This window comes from Chrysemys picta, chromosome 17, assembly GCF_011386835.1.
Source record: "Chrysemys picta bellii isolate R12L10 chromosome 17, ASM1138683v2, whole genome shotgun sequence".
NCBI classification, from domain to species: domain Eukaryota; kingdom Metazoa; phylum Chordata; order Testudines; family Emydidae; genus Chrysemys; species Chrysemys picta.
The window spans coordinates 9,658,490-9,686,047 of NC_088807.1; the positions used below are offsets into that span (position 1 = coordinate 9,658,490).

The following is a 27,558-nucleotide window of genomic DNA, read 5'->3' on the forward strand; positions in this document are numbered from 1 at the left end:
TGTGGAGCACACAGCAAGCAGAAATAACAATGGGGAGATTGGTTTGGCTGAGGTCTGAGCGAGTCAATAACGATCGCCAGCGACCTTTTAAACGGCCAAATGAACATTCTACCACCATTCTGCACTTGCTCAGCCTGTAGTTGAACAGCTCCTGACTCCTGTCCAGGCTGCCTGTGTATGGCTTCATGAGCCATGGCATTAAGGGGTAGGCTGGGTCCCCAAGAATAACTATTGGCATTTCAACATCCCCAACGGTTATTTTCTGGTCCGGAAAGTAAGTCCCTTGCTGCAGCCCTTTAAACAGATTATAGTGTTCCTGAAGACACGAGCGTCATTAACCCTTCCCGGCCAGCCCACGTTGATGTTGGTGAAACGTCTCTTGTGATCCACAAGTGCTTGCAGCACCATTGAAAAGTACCCCTTGCAGTTTATGTACTGGGTACCCTGGTGCTCCGGTGCCAAGATAGGGATATGGGTTCCATCTATCGCCCCACCACAGTTAGGGAATCCCATTGCAGCAAAGCCATCCACTATGGCCTGCACATTTCCCAGAGTCACTACCTTTCGTAGCAGCACCTGAGTGATTGCTTTGGCTACTTGCATCACAGCAGCCCCCACAGTAGATTTGCCCACTCCAAATTGATTCCCGACTGACCGGTAGCTGTCTGGCATTGCAAGCTTCCACAGGGCTATCGCCACGCGCTTCTCAACTGTGAGGGCTGCTCTCATCTTGGTATTCTGGTGTTTCAGGGCAGGGGACAGCAAGTCACAAAGTTCCATGAAAGTGCCCTTACGCATGCGAAAGTTCCGCAGCCACTGGGAATCATCCCACACCTGCAACACTATGCGGTCCCACCAGTCTGTGCTTGTTTCCCTTGCCCAGAATCGGCGTTCCATGGATAGAACCTGCCCCATTAACAACATGATCTCCAATGCACCGGGGCCCGCAGTTTCACAGAATTCTGTGTCCGTTTCTGTGTCCATGTCCATGTCCTCATCACGCTTGTCGCTGCGCTGCCGCCGCCGCCGCTGCCTCCTCGCCTCGTTTTTCTGGTCCTGGCTCAGCATAAACTCCACAAGAACGCGCAAGGTGTTTACAATGTTCATGACTGCTGTCTTGAGCTGAGCGGGCTCCATACTTGCCGTGGTATGGAGTCTGCAGTGTTCACCCAGGAAAAAAGGTGTGAAATGGTTGTCTGCCGTCCGTTGCTTTCATGCAGGGAGGGAGGGAGGGGTGAGGCTGTACCCAGAACCACCTGCAACAATGTTTTTTGTCCCATCAGGCACTGGGATCTCAACCCAGAATTCCAATGGGCGCGGGAGACTGCGGGAACTATGGGATAGCTATGGGATAGCTACCACAGTGCAACGCTCCAGAAATCGACGCTAGCCCCCGCCGAATTAATGTGCTTAGTGTGGCCGCATACATTCAACTTTATACAATCTGTTTCCCAAATTCGAATTATATAAATTCGGATTAATCCCGTAATGTAGACATACCCTATGTAGTGTTATGTTGCCACTGTCTAACAAGTGTATTGTTTTTTTCTAACTCTGTGTGGAGAGTCTTTCTTTTTGAACCTTTGAACTTTTCGACATTCCAGCTGCAGTGAGTGAAACTTGTACATTGTTTTTCCAGAAAGGAGACTGGTTTCTGTTTTAGAGAGAGAATAGAGTGAGTTCCGATCAATCTCTTACTCAACGGGATATTTCAGAAGGCATTCAAAGGGACTGTGATTAACTTCAGAGTGAAAATGTGAGTTAATATTCATACTTTTTTTCTAAATAAGGCTGTGTTACTTTGCTACAAGATGCAAGTTTTGTTGTTGAAGTTTCTGTCTTATAGGGTTATTCTATCAGCCTATCAGTCAGCAAAAGGATGGTATCTACAAAAAACTGAGTATGATCAAAGAGGCAATCAAATCTAATAAAAGTTTAATAATGGGTAACTTCAACTACCCACAAACTGGCCAAATTTAAAATGTAACAAAGTTTAGAGAACAAAAGAGGAGAGACAATTCTTGTACCACACAGAGTAACACACACATACAACAAAGGGAGCAGGTGGACCAGGAGTCCTTCAGAAAATAGAAATCAAGCTCCAGAAAAGACAATGTAGTAAAGGAACATAAAATATCTCAGATAAAATATTCTGTATGTGCACGTTATTCAGTAATGGCTATTACAGGGCTCTTCCCCCTTGTCAGATCCAACATGGCAATTGTTATTTTCCTGTGTCTCCTTGATCATGTTTAGCTTCTTCCCTTTTCCTGATACATAAATAACAACATCAACTGTTTTTGCAGGAGTATCTCCAGTATTCTTTCCATCACACCCACTGTGGGTTTGATGTGTTTAAAATATCCTCCACCTTAGGTAGCAAATGTCACTTGCTGCCTTTTTCTTCATATCTTATTATAAATATTTGAATTCTTAAAATGTAATTTCATTTTGGATTTTCTGTCAATTTGCTTAATTTAATTGTTTAATTTATCATAGTCAAATTAAAGGTCAGTTGGGCACATCATCCTGTCAACAAGAGCTAGGTGATTTTTTTTCTTCAGGTCAACTGAAAATGTTGGAAAATTCAGGCTGAATTTTGTAAATAGTTTTTTTGCTGAAAAAAATGGTTTACAATATTCTGAAAAAGTTGAAATAGTTTTTCTTTTTGACTTTTTGTAAATGAAACATTTAAACTTTTCATTTCAAAATGTTCTTTCATCTAAATATTAGTGAGATTTAATTAAAACAAAACAGTAAACTACCTAAAAACTAAATGAAACGTGTTTAACTGTAATTTTTTTGGGGGGGGGTCCGACATGAAATTGAAAAATCAATTATTCACTCAGTTCGATTATTATTATTAATTGCAGATATTAAAAAAGTGCCATCTCATTTGTAAAATTACTTAAATTAAAATAATAAGTATTAACAATAAAACAGTGCTATACGTTTCTTTGACACTATAGAGAAATAAAAGAAAAAATAAGACCTCTCTCTTGATCAGGGCAATCAATCCAAAGTTGTTTTGAAAACCTAAAATAAATTATTTCTGTCAGTAAGTAGCCCATATAAAGAACTTGGACCAGAGGGAGGCTATACATTTCTTTTCATTCAGAAAAGGCTATATAAGGGCTCACGATCACAACTTTTATTTGACCACTGGAAGGCCCTTCTCTCTCTGATCACAGAGAGCGACTGCCGTGGGCCTCTGGCTCACAGCCTTTTTATACAGGATATCTGGGGTCTGATTTGGGCATGGCCCAGCTATGGCTACTTCCCCAATCTTGGATGGTTTTTTTTATGCCTCTGATGGACAGATTAAAGAGCCGCTGAATGTTAGATATCTTCAGTCTATCTCGGTATTTGCAGACCAGGAACAAGTTATTTATTTATTTATATGTATATATTACAGTATAGCCTAGGAGCCCCAAGCATGGCCAAGGACGCCATTGTGCTAGGGGCTGTACTTTAATTATAGGTGTATTTCAGTAGGGCCTAGGAGTCCCAGTCATGGATCAGGTCCCTATTGTGCCTGGCACTGGACAAACACAAAACAAAAAGACGGTCTCTTCCCGGAAGAGGTTATATTCTAAATAGACAAGACTGACAAGGAGGGGGGAAGGATCTGAACACACAAGCAAAGCTAACAAAGATAGCAGCAAATGGTATGTTAATGCTATAATTTTGTGTTTAGTTTAGTTAGGAGGGAGATCAGCTACAGGGCAGAGAGAGAATGGGGATATTGAAGGGATGAGTGGTGATGGGGCAGGGCAGGGGAGAAGAGGGTAAAAGGAGTAATGCTGAGGGGAAGAAACTAGGACATTTGGATAAACTACATAGTGCTGCTTTATTCTCTCACTGTAAGGTAGGTTTTCCGGACCTCAAATCATTCTTGTCACTCTCCTCTTGAACCCCTATAATTTTTTTTACATCCTTTATGAAGTGTGGACACCAGAACTGTATCCAGAAGTAGTCTTACCAGTGCCATATATGAAGTTTATATTAGTATTTATTATCACCTGGATCACCATCACCATCGATCGGTCTTCAGCTGTCATTAAGACTGCGCCGATCACAACACGTCCGCCATTCTTCTCGCATTCATGCCTTTCTTCTCCACGTTTGTCCGAAACATTTTACAATGTCAAATTCCCATCTTCTTGGAGGGCGACCAGATGGTCTTTTCTGTTCTCATGGTTACCACGATATAATATAATATTATATTTATTAATATAGAAAGATTTCAAAGATACTTTGCAAAATATCCTTCACAAAGCACTTTCTGTTACAGGAAAACATGTATGTGTATATCTACATTATTGTAGCTATGGCGTACAGTATCCATGTTCTATTTTCTATATCTGTTCATATAAAGATCACACATACCTTTGAAGTATATAGGCAATAAGGTTAAATAATAAAACATGTCAGGCAAAATATTGGTATCTGATAAGAACTGGTACAGTTATAAAAAGCAGATCTGACCACATAAAATAGAGCATAGTCCTTTATGGGCAAAGTCTGCTTGCTATTTTCTCTGCAGTAAGTTAGGGAACTCTCTGCACTGGAACTGGTGCAATCCCACTGGGTCTAGGACCAGATGTCGGTAGAAGAGAGAGCACAAGCAGTTTCTCTTCTTATTGCCCTGTGTGGGGCAAAATGTCCCTGTAGTGGGGTGGTCACCCGCTCCTGCCCTGAAGGGCTTGAAAGCAGCTCTGAAGAGGACTGCAGCTCTGAGACCTGGGCTGATTGGGGAAGTAGCCATAGCTGGGCCATGCCCAAATCAGACCCCAGATATCCTGTATAAAAAGGCTGTGAGCCAGAGGCCCACGGCAGTCGCTCTCTGTGATCAGAGAGAGAAGGGTCTGGCTGCAGGGAGCTAGAGACCTGAGTGGAGCAGGGCTGGGGAAAGGCAGAGGAGCTGGGGAGCTCCAGCCTGGAAAGCCCCAGGTTGTGGCCTAGCATAAGGCTAATAGGTACTGGGGGTTGCAGAGGGCAGCCCACGGGTAGGCAGAGGCAGCAGGTCCAAACCCCCCTTGCCTGTGATGAGTGGCTTTTATACTGCAGTCTGCCCCAGTGAGAGGGGGCTAGGTGAGGATTGGCAGTAACCCAGACAGAGGCAAGGTGGGGATAGTGAGTGGTGGTTCCCCAGGGAGGGGACACTCTAAGACTGAGGGGTGTACGGCCAGGGAGCTGCACCCCAGAAAGCAGGTCACCGGGTTTGGGAGGGACACGGGGGCCAAGCAGCAGCAAGACACCAGCCTGCAGAGGGTGCTCTAAGGCTGGGAGAGCTAATTCCCATGGATGACCAGCAGGAAGCACTGCAGGGGTGAGTCCACCTGGCTACAGTTGGTGGAGAATGCGGGCAGAAGTGGTCCGCCCCTGACACAAGGAGCAGGGCACGGACTCTGGGACGATTGCCCGAATCGTTAAGTTGAGGAACGAACGGTGGAGAAAATGAAGACTGACTATTATTGGAGAGCCTATGTGGCCCGTCTTGCCGAGCAGCAAGCAGGGCTGCTTCAGCTGCTGCGTGGGAGGGCACATGGACCTCATTGTGGCCCAGGCACCTTGGGCAGGAGGCCGGTGCCAAGGCCGAGGAACTGTTGGGCCTGTGGGGAACCAGGGCACTTGAAGAGGGAGTGCCCCCACAAAACTCGCAGGGCCCAGACAAGCTCTGAAAGAAGGGCTATGCCAAAGACAGACCGTGGACAGACTAGAGTGCCCTCTGTGAAACCAACAGGGGGGCTCCAAATGTGTTGGGCCTGTGGGGATCTGGGGCTCAGGAAAAGGGAGTGCCCTGGATGAATGGACTATAAGGTGGATAGAAAGCTGGCTAGATCATTGGGCTCAACAGGTAGTGATCAATGGCTCCATGTCTAGTTGACAGCCGGTTTCAAGCGGAGTGCCCCGAGGGTCAGTCCTGGGGCTGGTTTTGTTCAATATCTTCATTAATGATCTGGAGGATTGCGTGGACTGCACTCTCAGCAAGTTTGCAGATGACACTAAACTGAGAGGAGTGGTAGATACGCTGGAGGGTAGGGATAGGATACAAAGGGACCTAGACAAACTAGAGGATTGGGCCAAAAGAAACCTGATGAGGTTCAACAAGGACAAGTGCAGAGTCCTGCACTTAGGACGGAAGAATCCCATTCACTGTTACAGACTAGGGACTGAGTGGCTAGGCAGCAGTTCTGCAGAAAAGGACCTAGGGATTACGGTGGACGAGAAGCTGGATATGAGTCAACAGTGTGCCCTTGTTGCCAAGAAGGCTAATGGCATTTTGAGCTGTATAAGTAGGGGTATTGCCAGCAGATCGAGGGACATGATCATTCCCTTTTATTCGACACTGGTGAGGCCTCACCTGGAGTCCTGAGTCCAGTTTTGGGCCCCACACTACAAGGATGTGGAAAAATTGGAAAGAGTCCAGTGGAGGGCAACAAAAATGATTAGGGGGCTGGAGCACATGACTTATGAGGAGAGGCTGAGGGAACTGGGATTGTTTAGTCTGCAGAAGAGAAGAATGACGGGGGATTTGATAGCTGCTTTCAACTACCTGAAAGGGGGTTCCAAAGAAGATGGATCTAGACTGTTCTCAGTGGTACCAGATAACAGAACAAGGAGTAATGGTCTCAAGTTGCAGTGGGGAAGGTTTAGATTGGATATTAGGAAAAACGTTTTCACTAGGAGGGTTGTGAAGCACTGGAATGGGTTACCTAGGGAGGTGGTGGAATCTCCTTCCTTAGAGGTTTTTAAGATGAGGCTTGACAAAGCTCTGGCTGGGATAATTTAGTTGGGAATTGGTCCTGCTTTGAGCAGGGGGTTGGACTAGATGACCTTCTGAGGTCCCTTCCAACCCTGATATTCTTTGATTCTATGATTCTATGACTCGCAGGGCCCAAGCTAGCCCTGAGGTAGTCAGGGGTGGGCACTGACTGTGCCTCCTCTGCCAGAAGGGGCACCAGGGAAAGTGGCCTGACCCCCAGCGAAGGAGGGGGAGGCTGGAGGACCAGGCCAGGTCTAAGACTGCCCCAAAGGAGGGGGTGGTGATGACCAGGGCCCAAAAGAGGGCATTGTCAGGGGCACAGAGAGGGATAGCTCTGCGGTTTGAGCATTGGCCTGTTAAACACAGGATTGTGAATTCAATCCTTGAGGGGACCACTTAGGGATCTGGGGCAAAATCAGTACTTGGTCCTGCTAGTGATGGCATGGGGCTGGACTCAATGACCTTTCAAGGTCCCTTCCAGTTCTAGGAGATAAGGTACCTTTATGCTCTTCTTGTGCCCTAGCAAGATTTCAGCCTGATTAGACCAAGTTACTACATCCTTTTCTAACCACACATTAGCAACAGGCAAAACACAAGCACCAGAATCATCTGGGATTATGCTAAGAAACTAACTGGATGCAACCTAGTTAAATTGCCATTCTCCCTAGCAGACACCAATTTAGGATTGTTCCCTTCCAGGGCGTTAGTTGAATCCAGAACAAACTCTGAAACAACTGCATTACCCTCAACCCTCACAGGCTGAAAGGCACCTTCTGAGCTGGAGAAACCTTCCCCTTTAACAGACACACAGCTTGGGATATCCTTTCCCTTCTCCCAGCACACAGGGTTGTTCACAGATAACTGCTTGGAGGCTGGGGTAGCTCCCGCCATAGACAAGTCATTATGATTACCCCCAACAGACACAGGCACATTTCCTTCACTGTCACAATTCTCCACACACGTAACAGGTAAGGTACAGGGACACTCATTTTCCACTATCCTTGCCTTCCCAAACTGCTGACTAGACAAAGCTACCAGCTCACAAGGCTGCCTAGGCTCTTCCAAACTTTCCTTACCCAGCACATTGCCACTCCCAACAGATAAACTGGTGCTCTTCTCACTACACTGAGGGCTGGTCTACACTGAGGGGGGAGGGGGGAGTGTCGATCTAAGATATGCAACTTCAGCTATGAGAATAATGTAGCTGAAGTTGACGTATCTTAGATCGACTTACCTCGTGTCCTCACAGCGCGGGATCGACGGCCGCGGCTCCCCCATCAACTCCGCTTCCGCCTCTCACTCTGGTGGAGTTCCGGAGTTGATGGGAGCGCGTTCAGGGATCGATTTATTGCATCTAGATGAGATGTGATAAATTGATCCCCGATAGATCGATTACTACCTGCCGATCCGGGGGGTAGTGAAGACGTACCTTGAGATACTTCCAGCAAATCACAGTTACCCTTTTCAGGTTTACTTTTAGAAGCTGTACTTGCCAATAATCCATCACTCATCAGAAATCTACCCTTCCTTCCTCAGTTAGGGCTTTAACCTAACCATCCACTTTAATCTGCTCCTGAAAAACATTTTCCTGACCAATGAGTTCTTTCTGTGCTTGATCTAATTCCAGATTCACTTCTGATACATTAGACAAACATTCAGAAACTTCATTTACAGACAAACTGCTTTTTTGCACAGACAAACAGCTATTTTCCACTGGGCCGTATCATAATGGGTTAAACTCAGAAAACTGTTCATAGTAATACAACATACCAACATCGTTACAAACTGGACTTCCAAGAGGATATGGTTTCTGCTGGTCTTCCCTGGCAGTTTCTTGTCACATCTGGCGAACCCTCTCCTCAGCAGCCATCAGCTCAATACGCTCCCTACAATCCCTTTCTTTCTTTCTTTCTTTCTTTCTTTCTTTCTTTCTTTCTTTCTTTCTTTCTTTCTTTCTTTCTTTCTTTCTTTCTTTCTTTCTTTCTTTCTTCAGCCTCCTTCTACAGCTGGGCAAAGGCTTGCTTCTCTCTCATTCAAGTTTCTTCCAGATTTTGTTCACGTTCAAATTGCAGGTTGTCTCTCAGGGCTTGCAGTTTCATTGCTTCTGCTGACGCTTGCTGGCTCATTGTCACTGATCTTTAACCAACAAAACTCTCAATACCAAAATTCAAATTTGAATAGTGTGGGGTTCTGAACCAAAGCTTAATTGACGTGGTTCTGTGGATCCTAGCATGACTAAGCCACTGTAATGATGCTGCCCTTGGTGGGACACAACTGAGAGTCCCAGTTCAGGACAAATTGCTTAAAGCAGGGCAGTTACAGCCAAAGGCTGGGGTTCCTTTGCACACCAAAGCAAACCAAACCAGCCAAACAGAGAAGACTTTGGTTTTACCCCACTGGCTAACCACAAGTCACACAAGCAATTCCCTTAGACACTCCAGTTTCCCAGTATCACCATCAGTGCCACTGGTTATCGGGATGAATGGTTATGAAAATCATTGCCTCAGTAAAAGAAAAAAGGTTCTCCCGATCCCAAAGGACCAAGTCCCAGACCCAGGTCAATGTACAAATCTTACACACAAATCATGCTGTTCCCAATCCTTTAGATCTAAAATCTGAAGTTTTATTCATAAAAGGAAAAAGATACAGATGAGAGATAGCATTGGTTAAATGGAATCAATTACATACAGAAATGGCAAAGTTCTTGGTTCAGGCTTGTAGCAGTGATAGAATAAACTGCCGGTTCGAATCAAAACTCTGGAATACATCCACAACTGGGATGGGTCATTCAGTCCTTTGTTCAGAGCTTCAGTTTGTAGCAAAGTTCCTCCAGAGGCAAGAAGCAGGATTGAAGACAAGATGGAGATGAGGCCTTTTATAGTCTCTGCCAGGTGTAAGGACACCTCGTTGTCCTTACTATGGAAAATTACAGCAAAATGGAGTTTAGAGTCAGCATGTGGGCAATGGCTGCCACCTATAAAGAACTGAGTCATGCATAGACATGTGACTTGCCCATGTATGACTCAGTTCTTTATAGGTGGCAGCCATTGCTCACATGCTTTCTTGAACATCCCCAGGAAGACTTCTTATGTGGATTGGAGTCTCCCAAGGTCTATTGTCAGTTACGTGTTTCTTGACTGGGCACTTAACTTGCAAATTCCTTTCTCAAGAAGCTGACCAAATGCCTTACTAAGGCTACTTCAGAATCAAAATACATTGAGATACAAGTACATAGCCACAAAAAGAACAGGAGTACTTGTAGCACCTTAGAGACTAACAAATTTATTAGAGCATAAGCTTTCGTGGACTACAGCCCACTTCTTCGGATGCATACTGAGTGGAATAAATATTGAGGAGATATATATACACACATACAGAGAGCATAAACAGATGGGAGTTGTCTTACTCTCTATCTCCTCAATATTTATTCCACTCTGTATGCATCCGAAGAAGTGGGCTGTAGTCCACGAAAGCTTATGCTCTAATAAATTTGTTAGTCTCTAAGGTGCCACAAGTATTCCTGTTCTTTTTGCGGATACAGACTAACACGGCTGCTACTCTGAAAAAAGTACATAGACAATATTCATAACTTCAGCTAGAAAAATGATAAACACATACAGAAAGCATAGTCATAATTAGCAAATCATACCTTTCCATAGACACCTTATACTACAACCTTTGTATAATATTTGCTTATAAGGTCACAGGTTATGTCAATAACGTCACACAATAATATCACCTAAAAATAATGGCTCAGGCTTGGGAATCTCCCTCACATCCTCAGCTGAGAAGACTGATGCAAATAATTCATTTAGTTTCTCAGCAATGCCTTATCATCCTTGAGTGTTCCTTTAGCATCTCAATTGTTCAGTGGCCCCACTGGTTGTTTAGCAGACTTCCTGCTTCTGATGTACTTAAAAAAAATTGCTATTACTTTTTGAGTCGTTGGCAAGCTGGTTTTCAAATTCTTTTTTGGCCTTCCTAATTATATTTTTACACTTCATTTGCCAGAGTTTATGCTCCTTTCTATTTTCCTCAGTAGGAATTATCTTCCACTTTTTAAAGGATGGCTTTTTGTCTCTCACTGCTTCTTTTACTTCGTTGTTTAGCCACGGTGGCACTTATTTGGTTCTCTTACTGTGTTTTTTAATTTGGGGTATACATTTTGGTTCAGCATCTATTATGATGTCTTTAAAAAGTTTCCATGCAGCTTGCAGAGATTTCACTTTTGGCACTGTACCTTCTAATTTCAGTTTAACTAACTTTCTCATTTTTGTGTAGTCCCCCTTTCTGAAATTAAATGCTACAGTGCTGGGCTTCTGTGGTGTTTTCCCCACCACAAGGATGTTAAATGTAATTCTATTATGATCAGTATTACTAAGCGGTCCGGCTATATTCACCTCTTCGACCAGATCCTTTGCTCCACTTAAGACTAAAGCAAGAATTGCCTCTCCTCTTGTGGGTTCCAGGACTAGCTGCTCCAAGAAGCAGTCATTTAAGGTGTCAAGAAACTTTATCTCTGCATCCCATCCTGAGTTGACATGTACCCAGTCAATATGGGGATAGTTGAAATCCCCCATTATTCTTGAATTTTTAAGATTTTTACTTCATTTGATTCTATGCTTTCTTTCACATATAGTGCCACTCCCCCACCAGCCTGACCTGTTCTGTCCTTCTGATGTATTTTGTACCCTGGTATTACTGATTGATTGATTATCCTCATTCAAGTAATTTTGAAACGACTTGGGACCAGATTAGGGAAAATATTGTAGGAATTATGGCCCAAAATTCTTTAATCTCTCTGGTACCAAAATTGGTTGGCAGCCAGATAACTTTAGATATTCCATGACAGAAGACTGCAGGATTTCTTGTGGAGAACTTTTAATACATGATCTCAGTTTATTGCCTACATAAAATTGAATAGAATATGTAGTGCCCCTCTTGCTGAAATGGAATCACACAATACCAGATGATCTATCATAATATATTCATAGATTTGTAGAGTCTAAGGCCAGAAGGGACCATGGTGGTCATCTGTGATGACTTCCTGTACACTGCAGGCCAGAGAACTTTCCCAGAATAATAAAGAATTGTTAGAGCAGATCTTTTAGAAAAACATCCAATCTTGATCTAAAAATTGTCAGTGGTGGAGAATTCACCATGACCCTTCTAAAATGTTTCCATTGGTTAATTACTCTCACCATAAAAATATTTACACCTTATTTATAGTCTGAACATATCTATCTTTTTTAATACTGAAAGACAAACTAATATAGAGCAGAAGATGCATTCAGAGAGCCAATAAACCCTCAGGAATTCAAATAAATTGCAACTGCTATACTGATTGTTTGAAAAATTCCCAGGACTAAACTTCCACCAAACTCTCGGAATTCCACCTGTGGAATTCAGATTTACATAGTGAATGAAAAATGTCTGAGAACATGAGATCCTTAAACTGATTCACCTGGTGTTGTGTCAGAATATTACTGTATTGTAAGTTTTGTTACTACGGATTGTTTCATATAGCAAACGTTTTAAACGCTGAAAAGTGCCTTGTTTTTAACTCATTTGTACTTAAACAATATGTATATGTTGTTTTTCTCTTTCAGAAAAGTCAAAGATGGGAAATTGTAAGTACTGTTGTATGCATTGATTTCTGAAGCTGAATTAATGTGATGAGTGCTCCATCATCCAGTTCTGTACCATACATTACCTGCTTCTCTGACTTCCCTTCAGAAATATTTGCTATATTTAACAGAGTTTTATTAAACCTCACTCCCACTGGCCATTTGGATAGTGGAATAGATTCCATGATACAAGGTTAACTAAGAGGCTTTGTTTCTCCATTGTGGGTAAAACATGGATTATATAGGATGGTGGGACCATAGTGCCTGGAGGGGCCTCACTGAGATTGTTCAATCAGGACAAACTACAAATGATGGGATAGGTGATCCCCAAAACTGGAGGTTATTTCTAATAATTAGATTCACCCAGAGGTGAAAATGAGCTGGTATGGGCCGGTACTGCGTACCGGTAAGAACCTGCACCGGCCCATATCCAGCCCACATTAAAGCGGTGCCACGGCAGAGCTTTAATGTCCCTGCCCCTTTTGCCTCCCCTGTTGGCAGCCCTGCTGGTAGGCTCTGTACTGGCAGGGCCGCTGATGGGGCGATGGGAAGCAGTAGCAACGTTAAAGCGCTGCCATGGCAGTGTTTTAAGGATGGTCCTTTGCTGCTGCAGCGCTTTAACGTCATTGCCCCTTCCCCCCATTGGCGGCCCTGCTAGTAGGTCCATACCAGCAGGGCCACTGACAGGGGAGGCAAAAGGGGCAGGGACATTAAAGCGCTGCCACGGCAAAGGACCCTGCAGTGCTTTAACGTCCCTGCCCCTTTTGCCCCTCCACCGCCGACGGGCGGGGGGGGAAAGGGAGCAGCTGCCCTTGGGACGGCAATTTAAAAGGCCCTTTAAATCAACACAGGAGCCCTGGGCGGCACGGAACAGGCGGCCTGGAAGGGCTGGCTGAGGGATGCTGACCCCCCCAGCCCTGCCCCACCCCTTCTGCCCGAGGCCCTGCCCTTTCCGGGGACCAGAGCCACCCTGCACCATACCGGTAAGGGTCCTCAGTTACCTTCACCTCTGGATTCACCAACCAACAACAAAACAGCTTCTACAACACCTTACTGGTTATTAAGAAGCCCTTGGCCACCCAGACAGCCAAATCATCTATGGTGAGGATTACTTAATATCCTTTTCACCATATATAAAGTTATACCAGTCCCAAGGGATTGGACACATAAGCCATCAGGTCAATGAATATTTTCAGACTTTACCCAAATCACACGCTTGCAGCCAATTCTTATTAACTAAACTAAGAGTTATTAAAAAAAGAAAGAAAGAGTGATTATGGTTAACAGATCGTTATACATACAGATATGAATAAAGTTCTTAGGTCAGATTCATAGTAGAGATGGTGAGGTGCTGAGCTGCAAAAAGTTCTTTCAGAATCAATTCCATAAATTATAATCCAATAGGCAGTCCATGAGCAGCAAAAAAAAAATAAGGTGATAGGGACAGTTACACCATTCACGGTTAGTCAAGGGAGAAGATGAAAGTACTATACTGATGAAGGTCTTGGGCAGGGGGTCCCTGTTGGACCTCAAATATGTACACAAATGTAAATAAAACTTGATAGGCTAACCACTGCTGCTCCTTTCTTTAACTAGTCTCAAATTATGATGAGGACTACCTGTTAGCATTGGTTTTGTCTGCACACCATAGCAGGGATGTGTTAACAAGGTACCACAGACACATCTGGAGAAAAGGTTTCACCTGGCTGTGGCACAGGGAGTCTTTGAAATCATCCATGAGGACTGTAACTGTAACTTTCCTCGCTGAGACACAGGCCATGCAAAGGCACAGGCTTGCCCTGTAGCCATCCAGCACCACTGTGATGAGCTGGATGGAGAACAAGACAGGCGAACGCAAAGATGCTGTCCCTGATATGCAGAGAGTCAGCATCTATGTCACTGGGGCTTTTTGAAGGACCATCAGGGGCATTCCACTGTCTGCATGAGCCTAAGGGGTTTCCAAAATTGCTGTGATCTGCAGGGTCCTACTACCTTGACCTCTCTACTGACTGCTCCATCATCTGCCCCAACGACTCCAAATATATATATATATATGAAGGGATGGAGAGACAACCTCATTTGGCACCTCAAAATTCAGACCAAGAGCTAAATGAATCTTGCAATCTGTGCTCCCCTCCAACACCTATCTCCCCAGGGCAAATGTAAGGTACATGGCTGTTGCCCATGTTGTACATTTTCTGTGGATCAAAGAATGATTATTCCGACTTCACAGATATCAATGTGGCAGCCTTATGAGAAGGAAATATACAAAGTGACATCTAAAGGTTGCTGCATTACTTTGCAATATTGTGCCTGTGTCTATTTCAGGACAGGCGCTATGGGTAGGGATAGATAGTTGGAATTGGAAAGGGAAGGGGGAACTTGACTGGGAGTGCTCAGGCTGAATGGTTTCTAACCCTGACAAACTAAGCTATTTTCTCAACTTGTACATTAAAATTAGTTTATCTGATTAAAAGTTCACTTTTTTCTTTTTTATGTAAAGGACTGGGCCCAATACATAAGTCCCCAAGCCAAAAAAAATATTAATTTTTTTTAATCCCATGATCTTGGGCAGGCAGGGTCTAATTTGTGATTTTTGAACTTCTTGTGTTGGCAATGCCATATTATTTTGATATGCCTATATTACTCTGTACACTGTATAGTAATAGGGTAGTGTCCCTTTAAATTCTCTGGTTTCAGAGTAGCAGCCATGCCTCCCTTGGTTCTCACAATGTTCTATACTTTGGAAGAAACTAGAAAACCACTCATGGCAGCAGTATGTATGCAGCTAGGCATTGCATGTTTGTTTACTTTTAATACTCAGCATTATTTGGGACCCAGATGTGCCATGTGGTTTTTCCACACGCTAATTGGTAAGTCTAAGGTACATGACTGCTGCCAATGCTACATACTTTCTGTAGATCAAAGAATGATTATTCCAATTCCACAGCTGTCACTCAGGCAGCATTGTGAGAAGGAAATGTAGAAAGTGAGATTCCAAAAACTGCTGCATTACTGTGGATGATTATGATGGCATCCATTTCAGGACAGGAGATACAGGCAGGGATAGGCAGTTAGCACTGGGGAGGGATGGGGGAACTTGACTGGGAGGGGATCAGCCTGAATGAATTCTCACTCTGGGAAACTAAACTATTCTCCCAGTTTGTATATGAAAATAAGTTCCTGTCTTGAAATTTCATTTTTGTCTTTCTCACCCATTTTTTCCCAATGTTCCCTCATATATAATGTTTTCTAGACCTTTAATAATTTTTGTTGTTCTTCTCTGGACCTTCTCCAATTTGTCTACATCTTTCCTGAAAAGTTCATTTTTGTCTTTCTCAGGTAATATGTGTTGCAGAATACGTAAGTTCCAACAGATTCCAAGCAACATTGGTGGTGGCAGGGGGACTTCAGAAAACAGAAAACAGGCCAAAAACATTATTTAATTGTTTGTTTCTAATACCATGATTTTTGGGTGTCTTATTTGTGATGTTTGAACTTCTTGGTTTGGCAATGCCATATGTGATATGGTAGTACATGGAAGTAAATGGAAACTGGAACCCACTGGAAGCGAAGCTGAACTTGTTGTGCCTTCGGGATGCCCAGGTTCATTAGTTGTAACGGTTCTCCCAGAGCTACTCAGAACCTGTAAATCACACCTGGCTATCAACCTCCTTGATGTGCCGTTCCACATAGACTCATAGAATCGTAGGAGTGGTAGGTGCCTCGAGAGGTCATCTAGTACAGTCCCCTGAACTCAAGGCAGGACCAAGCATTATCTAGACTATCTCTCACAGGTGTCTGTCTAACCTGCTCTTAAAATCTCCAATGAGAGGGATTCCATCCCCTTCCTAGGCAATTTATTCCCTGAGAGTTAGGAAGTTTTTCCTAATGTCCAACCTAAACTACCCTTGCTGAAATTTAAGCCCATTGGCGCTTATCTTATCCTCAGAGGTTAAGGAGAACATTTTTTCCTCCCTCCTCCTTCTAACCAGGGCCGGCTCCAGGCACCAGCCGACCAAGCACGTGCTTGGGGTGGCATCTTGGGGCGGGGCAGCGCTCGGGTTTTTATTTTTAGTTGGGGGGGGGGGTTCGTCGGGGCAGCGCTGGAGGTTTTTTTTTTTTGTTTCCGTGGTGCAGCGCTCGGGGGGTGGGGCTTTGGGCCACGTGGCGCTCGGGGGGGGCGGAGCTTCAGGCGGCATGGCGCTCGGGGGAGCGGGGGCTTGGCACGGCGATCAGAGGGGGAAGGGGCTGGCGTGGCATGGCGCTCGGAGGGGGCAGGGGTTTGGCATGGCACTCGGAGGGGGGTGGGGGCTTGGCACGGCGCTCGGAGGGGTGGCAGCTTCGGGCGGCATGGCGCTTGGAGGGGGGGGCTTCGGGCGGTGCGGTGCTCGGGGGGGCGGCGCTTCGGTCGGCATGGTTCTCAGGGTGGGCGGGGATTTCAGCAGCACGGTGTGGTGGGGGGGTTCGGCAGCACGGCACTCGCAGGAGTGGGTACGGAGGGGCGGTGCTCTTCTTTTTTGCCTGGGGTGGCAAAAAAGTTAGAGCCGGCCCTGCTTCTAACAACATTTTACGTACATGAAAACAGTTATCATGTGTTCCCCCCTCAGTCTTCTCTTCTCCAGATTAAACAACCCCTTTTTTTTTCCAATGGTCCCTCATAGATAATGTTTCCTAGACCTTTAATAATTTTTGATGCTCTTCTCTAGACTTTCTCCAATTTGTCCACATCTTTCCTGAAAAGTTCATTTTTGTCTTTCCCAGGTAAAATGTGTTGCAGAATACGTAAGTTCCAACAGATTTTTGTATGTTCCACTTTAACAGATGAGGTGGTGTGAGATTGGGAAGCATAAAATGAGTTGACTTGGGACTGGGAGGGAGCACAGAATAAATTACTTTGATTTTTGGGAGAAGTTGGAAGCTTTGGGCCATCAGGCAGGATTTTACACCAATGTGTGAAATCTGATCTCAGCTGGGTATTCTGGCAAGCTTTTATACAGCAGGGGACCAAAATCACCGTACTCACTATAAATATATGAGAGTAAGCAATATTGGTGGTAGCAGGGGGAGTTCAGAAAACAGAAGGGAGGCAAAAAAAAAAGATTTAATTGTTTGTTTTTAATACCATGATTTCGGGGTGTCTTATTTGTGAATTTTTAACTTCTTGGTGTGGCAATGCCATATTTGATATGTCAGTAGATGGAAGTAAATGGAAACTGGAACCCACTGGAAACATAGCTGAACTTGTTGTACCTTCAGGATGCTCAGGTTCATTAGTTGTAACAGTTCTCCTGGAGCTACTCAGAATCTGTAAATAATACCTGGGCATCAACCTCCTTGATCTGCTGTTCCACATAGAATCATAGAATTGTAGGACTGGAAGGGGCCTCGTGAGGTCAACTAGTACAGTCCCCTGAACTCAAGGCAGGACCAAGCATTATCTAGACTATCTCTCACAGGTGTCTGTCTAACCTGCTCTTAAAATCTCCAATGAGAGAGATTCCATCTCCTGCCTAGGCAATTTATTCCCTGAGAGTTAGGAAGTTTTTCCTAATGTCCAACCTAAACTACTCTTGATAAAATTTAAGCCCACTGGTGCTTAGCTTATCCTCAGAGGTTAAGGAGAACATTTTTTCCTCCCTCCTCCTTCTAACAACATTTTATGTACATGAATAAAGTTATGTGTCCCTCCCTCAGTCTTCTCTTCTCCAGATTAAACAAACCCATTTTTTCCAATGGTGCCTCATAGATAATGTTTTCTAGACCTTTAATCATTTTTATGTTCTTCCCTAGACTTTCTCCAATTTGTCCACATCTTTCCTGAAATTACCCATTTTTGTCTTTCTCAGGTAACATGTGTTGCGGAGTAGGTATGTTCCACTTTCACAGATGAGTTGGTGTTGAGATTGGAAAGCATAAAATGAGTTCATGTGAGACGGGGAGGGAGCACAGAATAAATTACTTTGATTTTTGGGAGAAGTTGGAAGCTCTGGGCCATCAGGCAGGATTTTACACCAATGTGTGAAATCTGATCTCAGCTGGGTATTCTGGTAAGCTTTTATGCAGCAGGGGACAAAATCACCATACTCACTATAAATATATGAGAGTAAGCAACATTGGTGGTGGCAGGGGGACTTCAGAAAACAGAAAACAGGCCAAAAACATTATTTAATTGTTTGTTTCTAATACCATGATTTTTGGGTGTCTTATTTGTGATGTTTGAACTTCTTGGTTTGGCAATGCCATATGTGATATGGTAGTACATGGAAGTAAATGGTAAGTCTAAGGTACATGACTGCTGCCAATGCTACATACTTTCTGTAGATCAAAGAATGATTATTCCAATTCCACAGCTGTCACTCAGGCAGCATTGTGAAAAGGAAATGTAGAAAGTGAGATTCCAAAAACTGCTGCATTACTGTGGATGATTATGATGGCGTCCATTTCAGGACAGGAGATACAGGCAGGGATAGGCAGTTAGCACTGGGGAGGGATGGGGGAACTTGACTGGGAGGGGATCAGCCTGAATGAATTCTCACTCTGGGAAACTAAACTATTCTCCCAGTTTGTATATGAAAATAAGTTCCTGTCTTGAAATTTCATTTTTGTCTTTCTCACCCATTTTTTCCCAATGTTCCCTCATATATAATGTTTTCTAGACCTTTAATAATTTTTGTTGTTCTTCTCTGGACCTTCTCCAATTTGTCTACATCTTTCCTGAAAAGTTCATTTTTGTCTTTCTCAGGTAATATGTGTTGCAGAATACGTAAGTTCCAACACATTTTTGTATGTTCCACTTTCACAGATGAGGTGGTGTGAGAGTGGGAAGCATAAAATGAGTTGACTTGGGACTGGGAGGGAGCACAGAATAAATTACTTTGATTTTTGGGAGAAGTTGGAAGCTCTGGGCCATCAGGCAGGATTTTACACCAATGTGTGAAATCTGATCTCAGCTGGGTATTCTGGTAAGCTTTTATGCAGCAGGGGACAAAATCACCATACTCACTATAAATATATGAGAGTAAGCAACATTGGTGGTAGCAGGGGTCTTCAGAAAACAGAAGAGAGGCAAAACAAATGATGTAATTGTTTGTTTTTAATACCATGATTTTTGGGTGTCTTATTTGTGAATTTTTAACTTCTTGGTTTGGCAATGCCATATGTGATAGGTCAGTAGATGGAAGTAAATGGAAACTGGAACCCACTGGAAACATAGCTGAACTTGTTGTACCTTCAGGATGCTCAGGTTCATTAGTTGTAACAGTTCTCCCGGAGCTACTCGGAACCTGTAAATCACACCTGGCTATCAACCTCCTTGATGTGCTGTTCCACATAGAATTGTAGGACTGGAAGGGGCCTCGAGAGGTCATCTAGTCCAGTCCCCTGAACTCAAGGCAGGACCAAGTATTATCTAGACTATCCCTGACAGGTGTCTGTCTAACCTGCTCTTAAAATCTCCAATGAGAGAGATTCCATCCCCTTCCTAGGCAATTTATTCCCTGAGAGTTAGGAAGTTTTTTCTAATGTCCAACCTAAACTACCCTTGCTGCAATTTAAGCCCATTGACTCTTATCTTTTTCTCAGAGGTTAAGGAGGACATGGTTAAGGGAAAATGGGATTATTGAAAGTCTGGAAGTGTATAGAATGGTTAATGGTGTAGATGATAGAAAAATGTGGTGGTTTCACTGAGTTTAATGGGGTTTTAAATACATGACCTGCTGCCTAGCGTACGAGCTCATATTAAACCCACAGACACACCTGCTTTGTGGAGCTGTGTGAATAACAGACTTTTGGTACATTGGCGATTCCAAAAATCCTCCCCAGAAGAAATGGTTTGTTTTGTTTCAAAAAAATCAAAATGTTCCATTTAGATTTTGACCATTTTCATCTCCTAGAAGGGAGCAATCCCCAGCGACACTGACAGTACTGCGCCACAGTGTGAAGAAGGACTCGACAACACAGCATTCACTGCCCAACATAAATCAGTATCAGTTCCACTGGGAAAGAACCCCTCCCTCTCCCCACCTGATAGGGAAGTGGAAAGGAGGGCAGTGAAGGAAGGGAGGAAGAGGAAGGTGGAGGAGAGTAACAGGGAAGGAAAGGAGGAGCAGGGGGGAGTTGGGGGTGGGAGACAGAAGCCTTCTTGGCAGCCAGCATTGACAGCCTAGATTTCCACAGATCGACTGTGCAGTCTGAAGAAATACTCCCTTTTGCTTGTTTTAAAACTGCTACCTATTTATTTCATTGGGTGATACCTAGTTCTTGTGTTATGTGCAGGGGGAAATAACATTTTCCTATTCACTTTCTCCACACTGTTCTCCCCGCATCCCTCTCTCTCTCCACCCTCCGGGACTGACAGCCTAGCTATAGGAATGAAGAATGTGTCCCCATGTATTTAATGAGCTGCTTATAGCTTCCCACTGATAAGCATGACCCCTGCATGCTTATCAGTGAGAAGCTATAAGCAGTTCATTAAATATATGGGGGACACACTGCTGACTCAGATAATTAGGATTTTCAGTTGACTGAAATTCAGTGAAACAGTCTTCACTTGTAGTTCTTAGATTCATAGATTCCAGGGCCAGAAGGGACCATTATGATCTTCTAGTCTGACCTACTGTATAGCACAAACCAGAGGATTCCACCCAGTAATTCTCACATCAGTTCCATTTTTGATTGAGCTATAGCATATCTCCCAGCTTCCCTGGGTTTCAGAGGTGGAGTTTTGCTGAACTCAGTGTTCTGGAAGGGCACAAGATACCACCTGGCAGCCTCTCAGTGAATGTCTATAGCTCTTCATATGTCGAACCCACTTCACAAATATTAATGACTCCACCCAATTCCTATGTGGGGAAGGCACAGTATGTTAAGATGAAGTACTCTGTTACCAGTATACACATGCTTTTTCACCCACCTCCATCTCACATTTTCGATGTCCCACACTTCCCCTCTTATTCTCCCAAATCCTCACCTTCTCCTTAACCAGAGCCCCCAAATCCTTTCCCACCTGTAAACACCACCTGCATACATCCCTATCCCATAATACCCCCATTCTTTGCTGCAGCCCCAAATCCCCCTCCCTTCCCAGCAAACATTTTCCTGTCTAATTTATTTTCTTCTCAAGGTAGCTTTTGCACCTTTTGAATTTTCTGTTGTGCTCAGATATCATATCCCCAAAATAAGTATTAAAACAAAACAAAACAAAACAAAACAAAACAAAAACACCTTAAACAGAAGTAGATTGTATCAAAAATGTCTCCTTTTATTTCTGAATTTCAACCAACAAGTGTAGCTGAACTTGTTGTACCTTCGGGATGCTCAGGTTCATTAGTTGTAACAGTTCTCCTGGAGCTACTCAGAACTTGTAGATCACACCTATCAACCTTCTTGGTCTGCTGTTCCACATAGAATCATAGAATTGTATTACTTGAACAGGCCTCAAGAGGTCATCTAGTACAGTCCCCTGAACTCAAGACAGGATGAAGCATTATCTAGACTATCCCTGACAGGTATCTGTGTAACCTGCTGTTAAAATCTCCAGTGAGAGAGATTCCATCGCCTGCCTAGGAAATTTATTCCCTGAGTTAGGCAGTTTTTCCTAATGTCCAACCTAAACTGCCCTTGGTGCAATTTAAGCCCATTGTTTCTTGTCCTATCCTCAGAGGTTAAGGAGAACATTTTTTTCTCCCTCCTCCTTCTAACAACATTTCATGTACCTGAAAACAGTTATCATGTCCCCCCCCACCCCCAGTCGTCTCTTCTCCAGACTAAACAAACCCAGTTTTTCCAATGTCCTCATAGATGATGTTTTCTAGACCTTTAATCATTTTTGTTGCTCTTCTCTGGACTTTCTCCAATTTGTCCACATCTTTCCTCAAATGTGGCACCCAGATCTGGACACAATACTCCTGCTGAGGCCTAATCTGTGTGTTGTGTAGAGCAGTAGAATTACTTCTCGTGTCTTGCTTACAATGCTCTTGCTAATACATCCCAGAATGATGTCTGCTTTTTTTCTTTTTTTGCAGTAATGTTACAGTCTTGACTCATATTTAGCTTGTGATCCACTGTAACTCCCATATCCTTTTCTGCAGTACTCCTTCCTAGGCAGTCATTTCCCATTTTGTATGTGTGCAACTGATTGTCCTTCCTAAGTGGAGTACTTTGTATTTGTCCTTATTGAATTTCATCCTATTTACTAATTTCATCCATGTCTCCAGTTTGTCAAGGTCATTTTGAATGTTCATTGTATACTCCAAAGCACTTGCAACCCATGCCAGGTTGGTATCACCCGCAAACTTTATAAGTGTACTCTCTATGCCATTATCTAAGTCATTGATGAAGATATTGAACAGAACCAGACTCAGAACTGATCCCTCTGGGACCCCACTCGTATTCCAGTGGTGGCCAAACTTACTGACCTGCTGAGCTGCATACAACAATCTTCAGAAGTTCAAGAGCAGGGGCACGGCTGCCGGAGTTTGAGGTTTCAGCCCCTCTCCTGCTGAAGCCCTGAGCCCCAGCAGGCATGACCTGCAGGGCTAAAGCCCCAAGCCCCCCCTCCCTGTTGGGCAGAAGCCCCTATTCCACCATCCCACTGCAAAGCAGAGGTCCTGATCCCCGCTCCACAAGTCTGGTAGGTGGAGAATTGGGGGAGTTGCATGGGGGACTCTGAGGCTTGGTCTACACTACCCCCCCTAATTCGAACTAAGGTACGCAACTTCAGCTACGTGAATAACGTAGCTGAAGTTCGAAGTACCTTATTTCGAATTAGTTGAAACTTACCTTGGTCCACACTCGGCAGGCAGGCTCCCCCGTCGACTCCGCGGTACTCCTCTCGGCGAGCTGGAGTACCGCAGTCGACGGCGAGCACTTCCGGGTTCGACTTATCGCGTCCAGACTAGACGCGATAAGTCGAACCCAGAAGTTCGATTTCCAGCCGTCGAACTTGCCGGTAAGTGTAGCCAAGGCCTGAGAGTCGTACTTTAACTGTTAAAGAGCCACATGCAGCTCGCGAGCTATGATTTGGCCACCCCTGCAATATGCCCTTCCATGAACCGTTGATAACTACTCTCTGGGAATGGTTTTCAAATCAGTTATGCACCCACAATATAGTAGTTCCATCTAGGTTGTATTTCCCTAGTTTTTTTTTATGAGAAGGTCATGATTGACAATATTAAAATCCTTACTAAAGTCAATATATGCCACATCTTCCACTTCCCCCGCCCCCCCATCCACAACTTGTCAAAGAAAGCTATTAGGTTGGTTTGACATGATTTGGTCTTGCCTACATGGGGAGATTGACTGGCATAATTATTCTGGAACAGCTCCCCCATTTTGGACACGCCTCTTCTGGAGAAAAAATGTCTTTTCCAGTTTAGTTTACTCTATTTTAGAAGTGGATTAAGCTAAACTGGACAAGGCCCTTTTTCTGGAAAGCATTCTCCACAGTGGGAGTTACTCCAGAATAGCTAGAGAGTTTTAAAATCATACCCTATATTTTTTGAGATAATTTCCTCAAATAGGCAAGACCTTATTTGGAAAAGTTTGGCCACAAGGTTTGGTAGCAAGCCATTCTGCAGGTGGGATATGTACAAGTTCTTTGCTTGAGTTTCTGCTGGTTTTATTCACTTCTTTAGTGGAGGAGCCTGTGGAACATAAGGCTACTGTGTTTTGGTGACACCCATGCCCCTAGACAAATTGGAGGATTGAGCCAAAAGAAAGCTGATGAGGTTCAACAAGGACAAGTGCATAGTCTTGCACTTAGGACGGAAGAATCCCGTGCACTGCTACAAAGTAGGGATCGAGTGGCTAGACAGCAGTCCTGCAGAAAAGGACCTAGAGGTTACAGTGGATGGGAAGCTGGATACGAGTCAACAGTGTGCCCTTGTTGCCAAGAAGGCTAATGGCATTTTGGGAGGTATTAGTAGGAGGGTGGTGAAGCACTGCAATGGGTTACCTAGGGAGGTGGTGGAATTGCCATTTTTAGAGGTTTTTAAGGCCTGGCTTGATGAAGCCTTGGCTGGGATGATTTAGCTGGTGTTGGTCCTGCTTTGAGCAGGGGATTGGACTGGTTGACCTCCTGAGGGCTCTTCCAACCCTAATAATCTATTCTATTCTATTCCATTCTATTCTATGACTGACGTTGGTATTACTATGTTGCTCAGCGGTGTGAATAATCCAGACCCCTGAGTGATGTAGTTAAACTGACCTAACTGCCCCCCCTGTGCACAGCGTTATGTTTAGGGGAGCGCTTCGGCTGCTGACCCAGCTACTGCCTCTCAGGCTATGTCTACACTACCATTTATGCTGGTATAATTTATGTCCCTGAAAGATATTGGTATCCTACCAAGATAGCTACCAACGCTCATTGGTGGAGGATTAATTATGTCATTGGCAGAGCTCTCTCCTGTTGGCGTAGAGTGGCTACACTTGAGATATTACAGCAGCAAAGCTACACTGGAATAGCGGAGCAGCTGTAAGATCTCTAGAGTAGACATAGCCTTAGAGAGGTGGATTTACTATACCCCTGTGAGAGCTCTCTGCCATCAGCCTAGAGCATCTTCGTTAAAGCACTAGAGTTGCAGCCTTTTAAGTGTAGACCTGCCCCTAGCCACAGAAGCTATTTGTTGCAAGAAACACCACAGGAAAAGATAGAAACAGGTCTCTTATTACTTTTAGCCCAGTGATTAGTGCACTCATCTGGGATATGGGAGACCCAGGTTCAATTCTTGCATCTGCCTAATGGGAAGAAAGGATTTGAACTGGGGACTCCTACCTTTCAGATGAATGTTGTAACCACTATGTTATGGGATAGGGTAACACGGTGCTCTTTCAATCTCTCCTGCTGCAGCTGTTCCAGTTTGGATAACTAATTAACCAGTCACTGGGCCAGAGAGCGATAGAGAGAAAATAAGATTTATTCTGTAACCTGGTGGTTAGGAAAATGGGAGACCCAGTGACCAGTCCTCTTGTGCCACACAAAGAAGCTACAATAAGAAATAAACACCCATGTCACACTGAAAAATCTGACCACCAAGTTTAACTAAGATGGGCTCTGTCATCACCTCACCAAGTATTTTCAGTGACATTTGCAGCCTCTTCAGAACTGAGTAGGGTTTATTAGGTTATTAAAGGGTCGGTCCTGGGTCCAGTTTTGTTCAATATCTTCATTATCGATCTGGAGGGGGGCGTGGCCTGCACTCTCAGCAATTTGGTAGATGACACTAAACTGGGAGGAGTGGTAAATACACGGTGCTCTTTCAATCTCTCCTGCTGCAGCTGTTCCAGTTTGGATAACTAATTAACCAGTCACTGGGCCAGAGAGCGATAGAGAGAAAATAAGATTTATTCTGTAACCTGGTGGTTAGGAAAATGGGAGACCCAGTGACCAGTCCTCTTGTGCCACACAAAGAAGCTACAATAAGAAATAAACACCCATGTCACACTGAAAAATCTGACCACCAAGTTTAACTAAGATGGGCTCTGTCATCACCTCACCAAGTATTTTCAGTGACATTTGCAGCCTCTTCAGAACTGAGTAGGGTTTATTAGGTTATTAAAGGGTCGGTCCTGGGTCCAGTTTTGTTCAATATCTTCATTATCGATCTGGAGGGGGGCGTGGCCTGCACTCTCAGCAATTTGGTAGATGACACTAAACTGGGAGGAGTGGTAAATACACTGGAGGGTAGGGATAGGATACAGAGGGACCTAGACAAATTAGAGGATTGGGACAAAAGAAATCTGATGAGGTTCAACAAGGACAAGTGAAGAGTCCTGAACTTGGGACAGAAGAATCTCATGCACTGCTACAGGCTAGGGACCGAGTGGCTAGACAGCAGTACTGCAGAAAAAGATATAGTGGTTACAGTGGACAAGAAGCTGGATATGAGTCAACAGTGTGCCCTTGCTGCCAAGAAGACTAATTGCATTTTCAGCTGTATAAGTAGGAGCATTGCCAGCAGATCAAGGGATGTGATCATTCCCCTCCATTCGGGTCTCAAGTTGCAGTGGGGGATGTTTAGGTTGGATATTAGGAAAAACTTTTTCACTAGGAGGGTGGTGAAGCACTGGAATGGGTTACCTGGGAAGGTGGTGGAATCTCCTTCCTAAGAGGTTTTTAAGGTCAGGTTTGACAAAGCCCTGGCTGGGATGATTTAGTTGGTGTTTGTCCTGCTTTGAGCAGAGGGTAGGACTAGATGACCTCCTGAGGTCCCTTCCAACCCTGATATTCTATGATTCTGTGATTCTATGATTAGTGTAATGATCTGGACCTAGTTAGGCCACCTCTAAATCTAGTGAATGCCATGCTTCTAGCCCATGCCTGTGCATCTCCAGAATGAGTAAAAAAGAATAAAAAGACAAGTTGGTTGAGGAGATAACTTTTATTGGACCAAACTCCACTGGGGAGAGAAACAAGCTTTCGAGTTTACACAGAGCTCTTCCTCTTGTCTCAGAAATCTACCCAGAATGTCAAAGTTAAATACAAGGTGTAACAAATTGTTTAGCATAATTGGTCAACACAAACTGTAAGAGACCATTCAAAGTGAAATGGCCCATTAACATTTCTGCAGTCGATAAAAAGGGAACCTATTAGGTTACAGATTCTTGTGAAGAGCCATAAATCCAGTGTCTTTATTAAGACCAGGACTTTTAGTGCCTAGCAAAGTTATGAAGTTCAGCTCCCAGGCTCATCTTTTGAAAGTGTTGTGCGAGTTTCCTTTGAGGATGAGAACTAAGAAGTCAGATATGGAGGGATTGTTTAGTAAAAAATGTCACCCACAGGTGGTAACATGTCTTTATCATTTTCCTGTGTGAGTTCATTTGGGAATGTAGTGATGGTTGGGTTTCACCCACACAGTTCTTGTTGAGGCACTTATTGCACTGGATGAGATACCCCACATGTTGTAATAGGCATGTGTCAGACCCATTAATCTTGCTCACACAATATCTGACCCCTCAGTCCTCAAAGGAGAGGCATAATATTCACTAAGCCAAAAGAAATTAAAATTATGTCAATATTAAAAAGTTATTTTTGCTTTGCAGATGAAATCCAGATACAAGTGGATAAGTTTTGCATTGACTTTTCAAATGTAAATGTTAATCCAGTTCCATGCTAAAAAAAAAAAAAAAAAAAAAAGATGTAAAAGGAAATTAAGTTCTCAC

General features: G+C 44.0%; 1 protein-coding gene across 1 annotated transcript in view; it reads left to right on the forward strand.

The window, feature by feature from the left end:
- The first annotated feature begins 1,620 nt into the window (after positions 1–1,620).
- The window catches only part of LOC135976211 (butyrophilin subfamily 1 member A1-like), a 43,571-nt gene continuing 17,633 nt past the window's right edge, over positions 1,621–27,558 (forward strand). The window contains exons 1-6 of the mRNA XM_065570944.1: positions 1,621–1,756; positions 12,379–12,399; positions 15,739–15,759; positions 17,161–17,181; positions 18,246–18,266; positions 19,142–19,162. Coding sequence (XP_065427016.1) covers positions 12,390–12,399; positions 15,739–15,759; positions 17,161–17,181; positions 18,246–18,266; positions 19,142–19,162 — 94 coding nt within the window. The 5' untranslated portion in view covers positions 1,621–1,756; positions 12,379–12,389. The remainder of the gene's footprint in view (positions 1,757–12,378; positions 12,400–15,738; positions 15,760–17,160; positions 17,182–18,245; positions 18,267–19,141; positions 19,163–27,558) is intronic.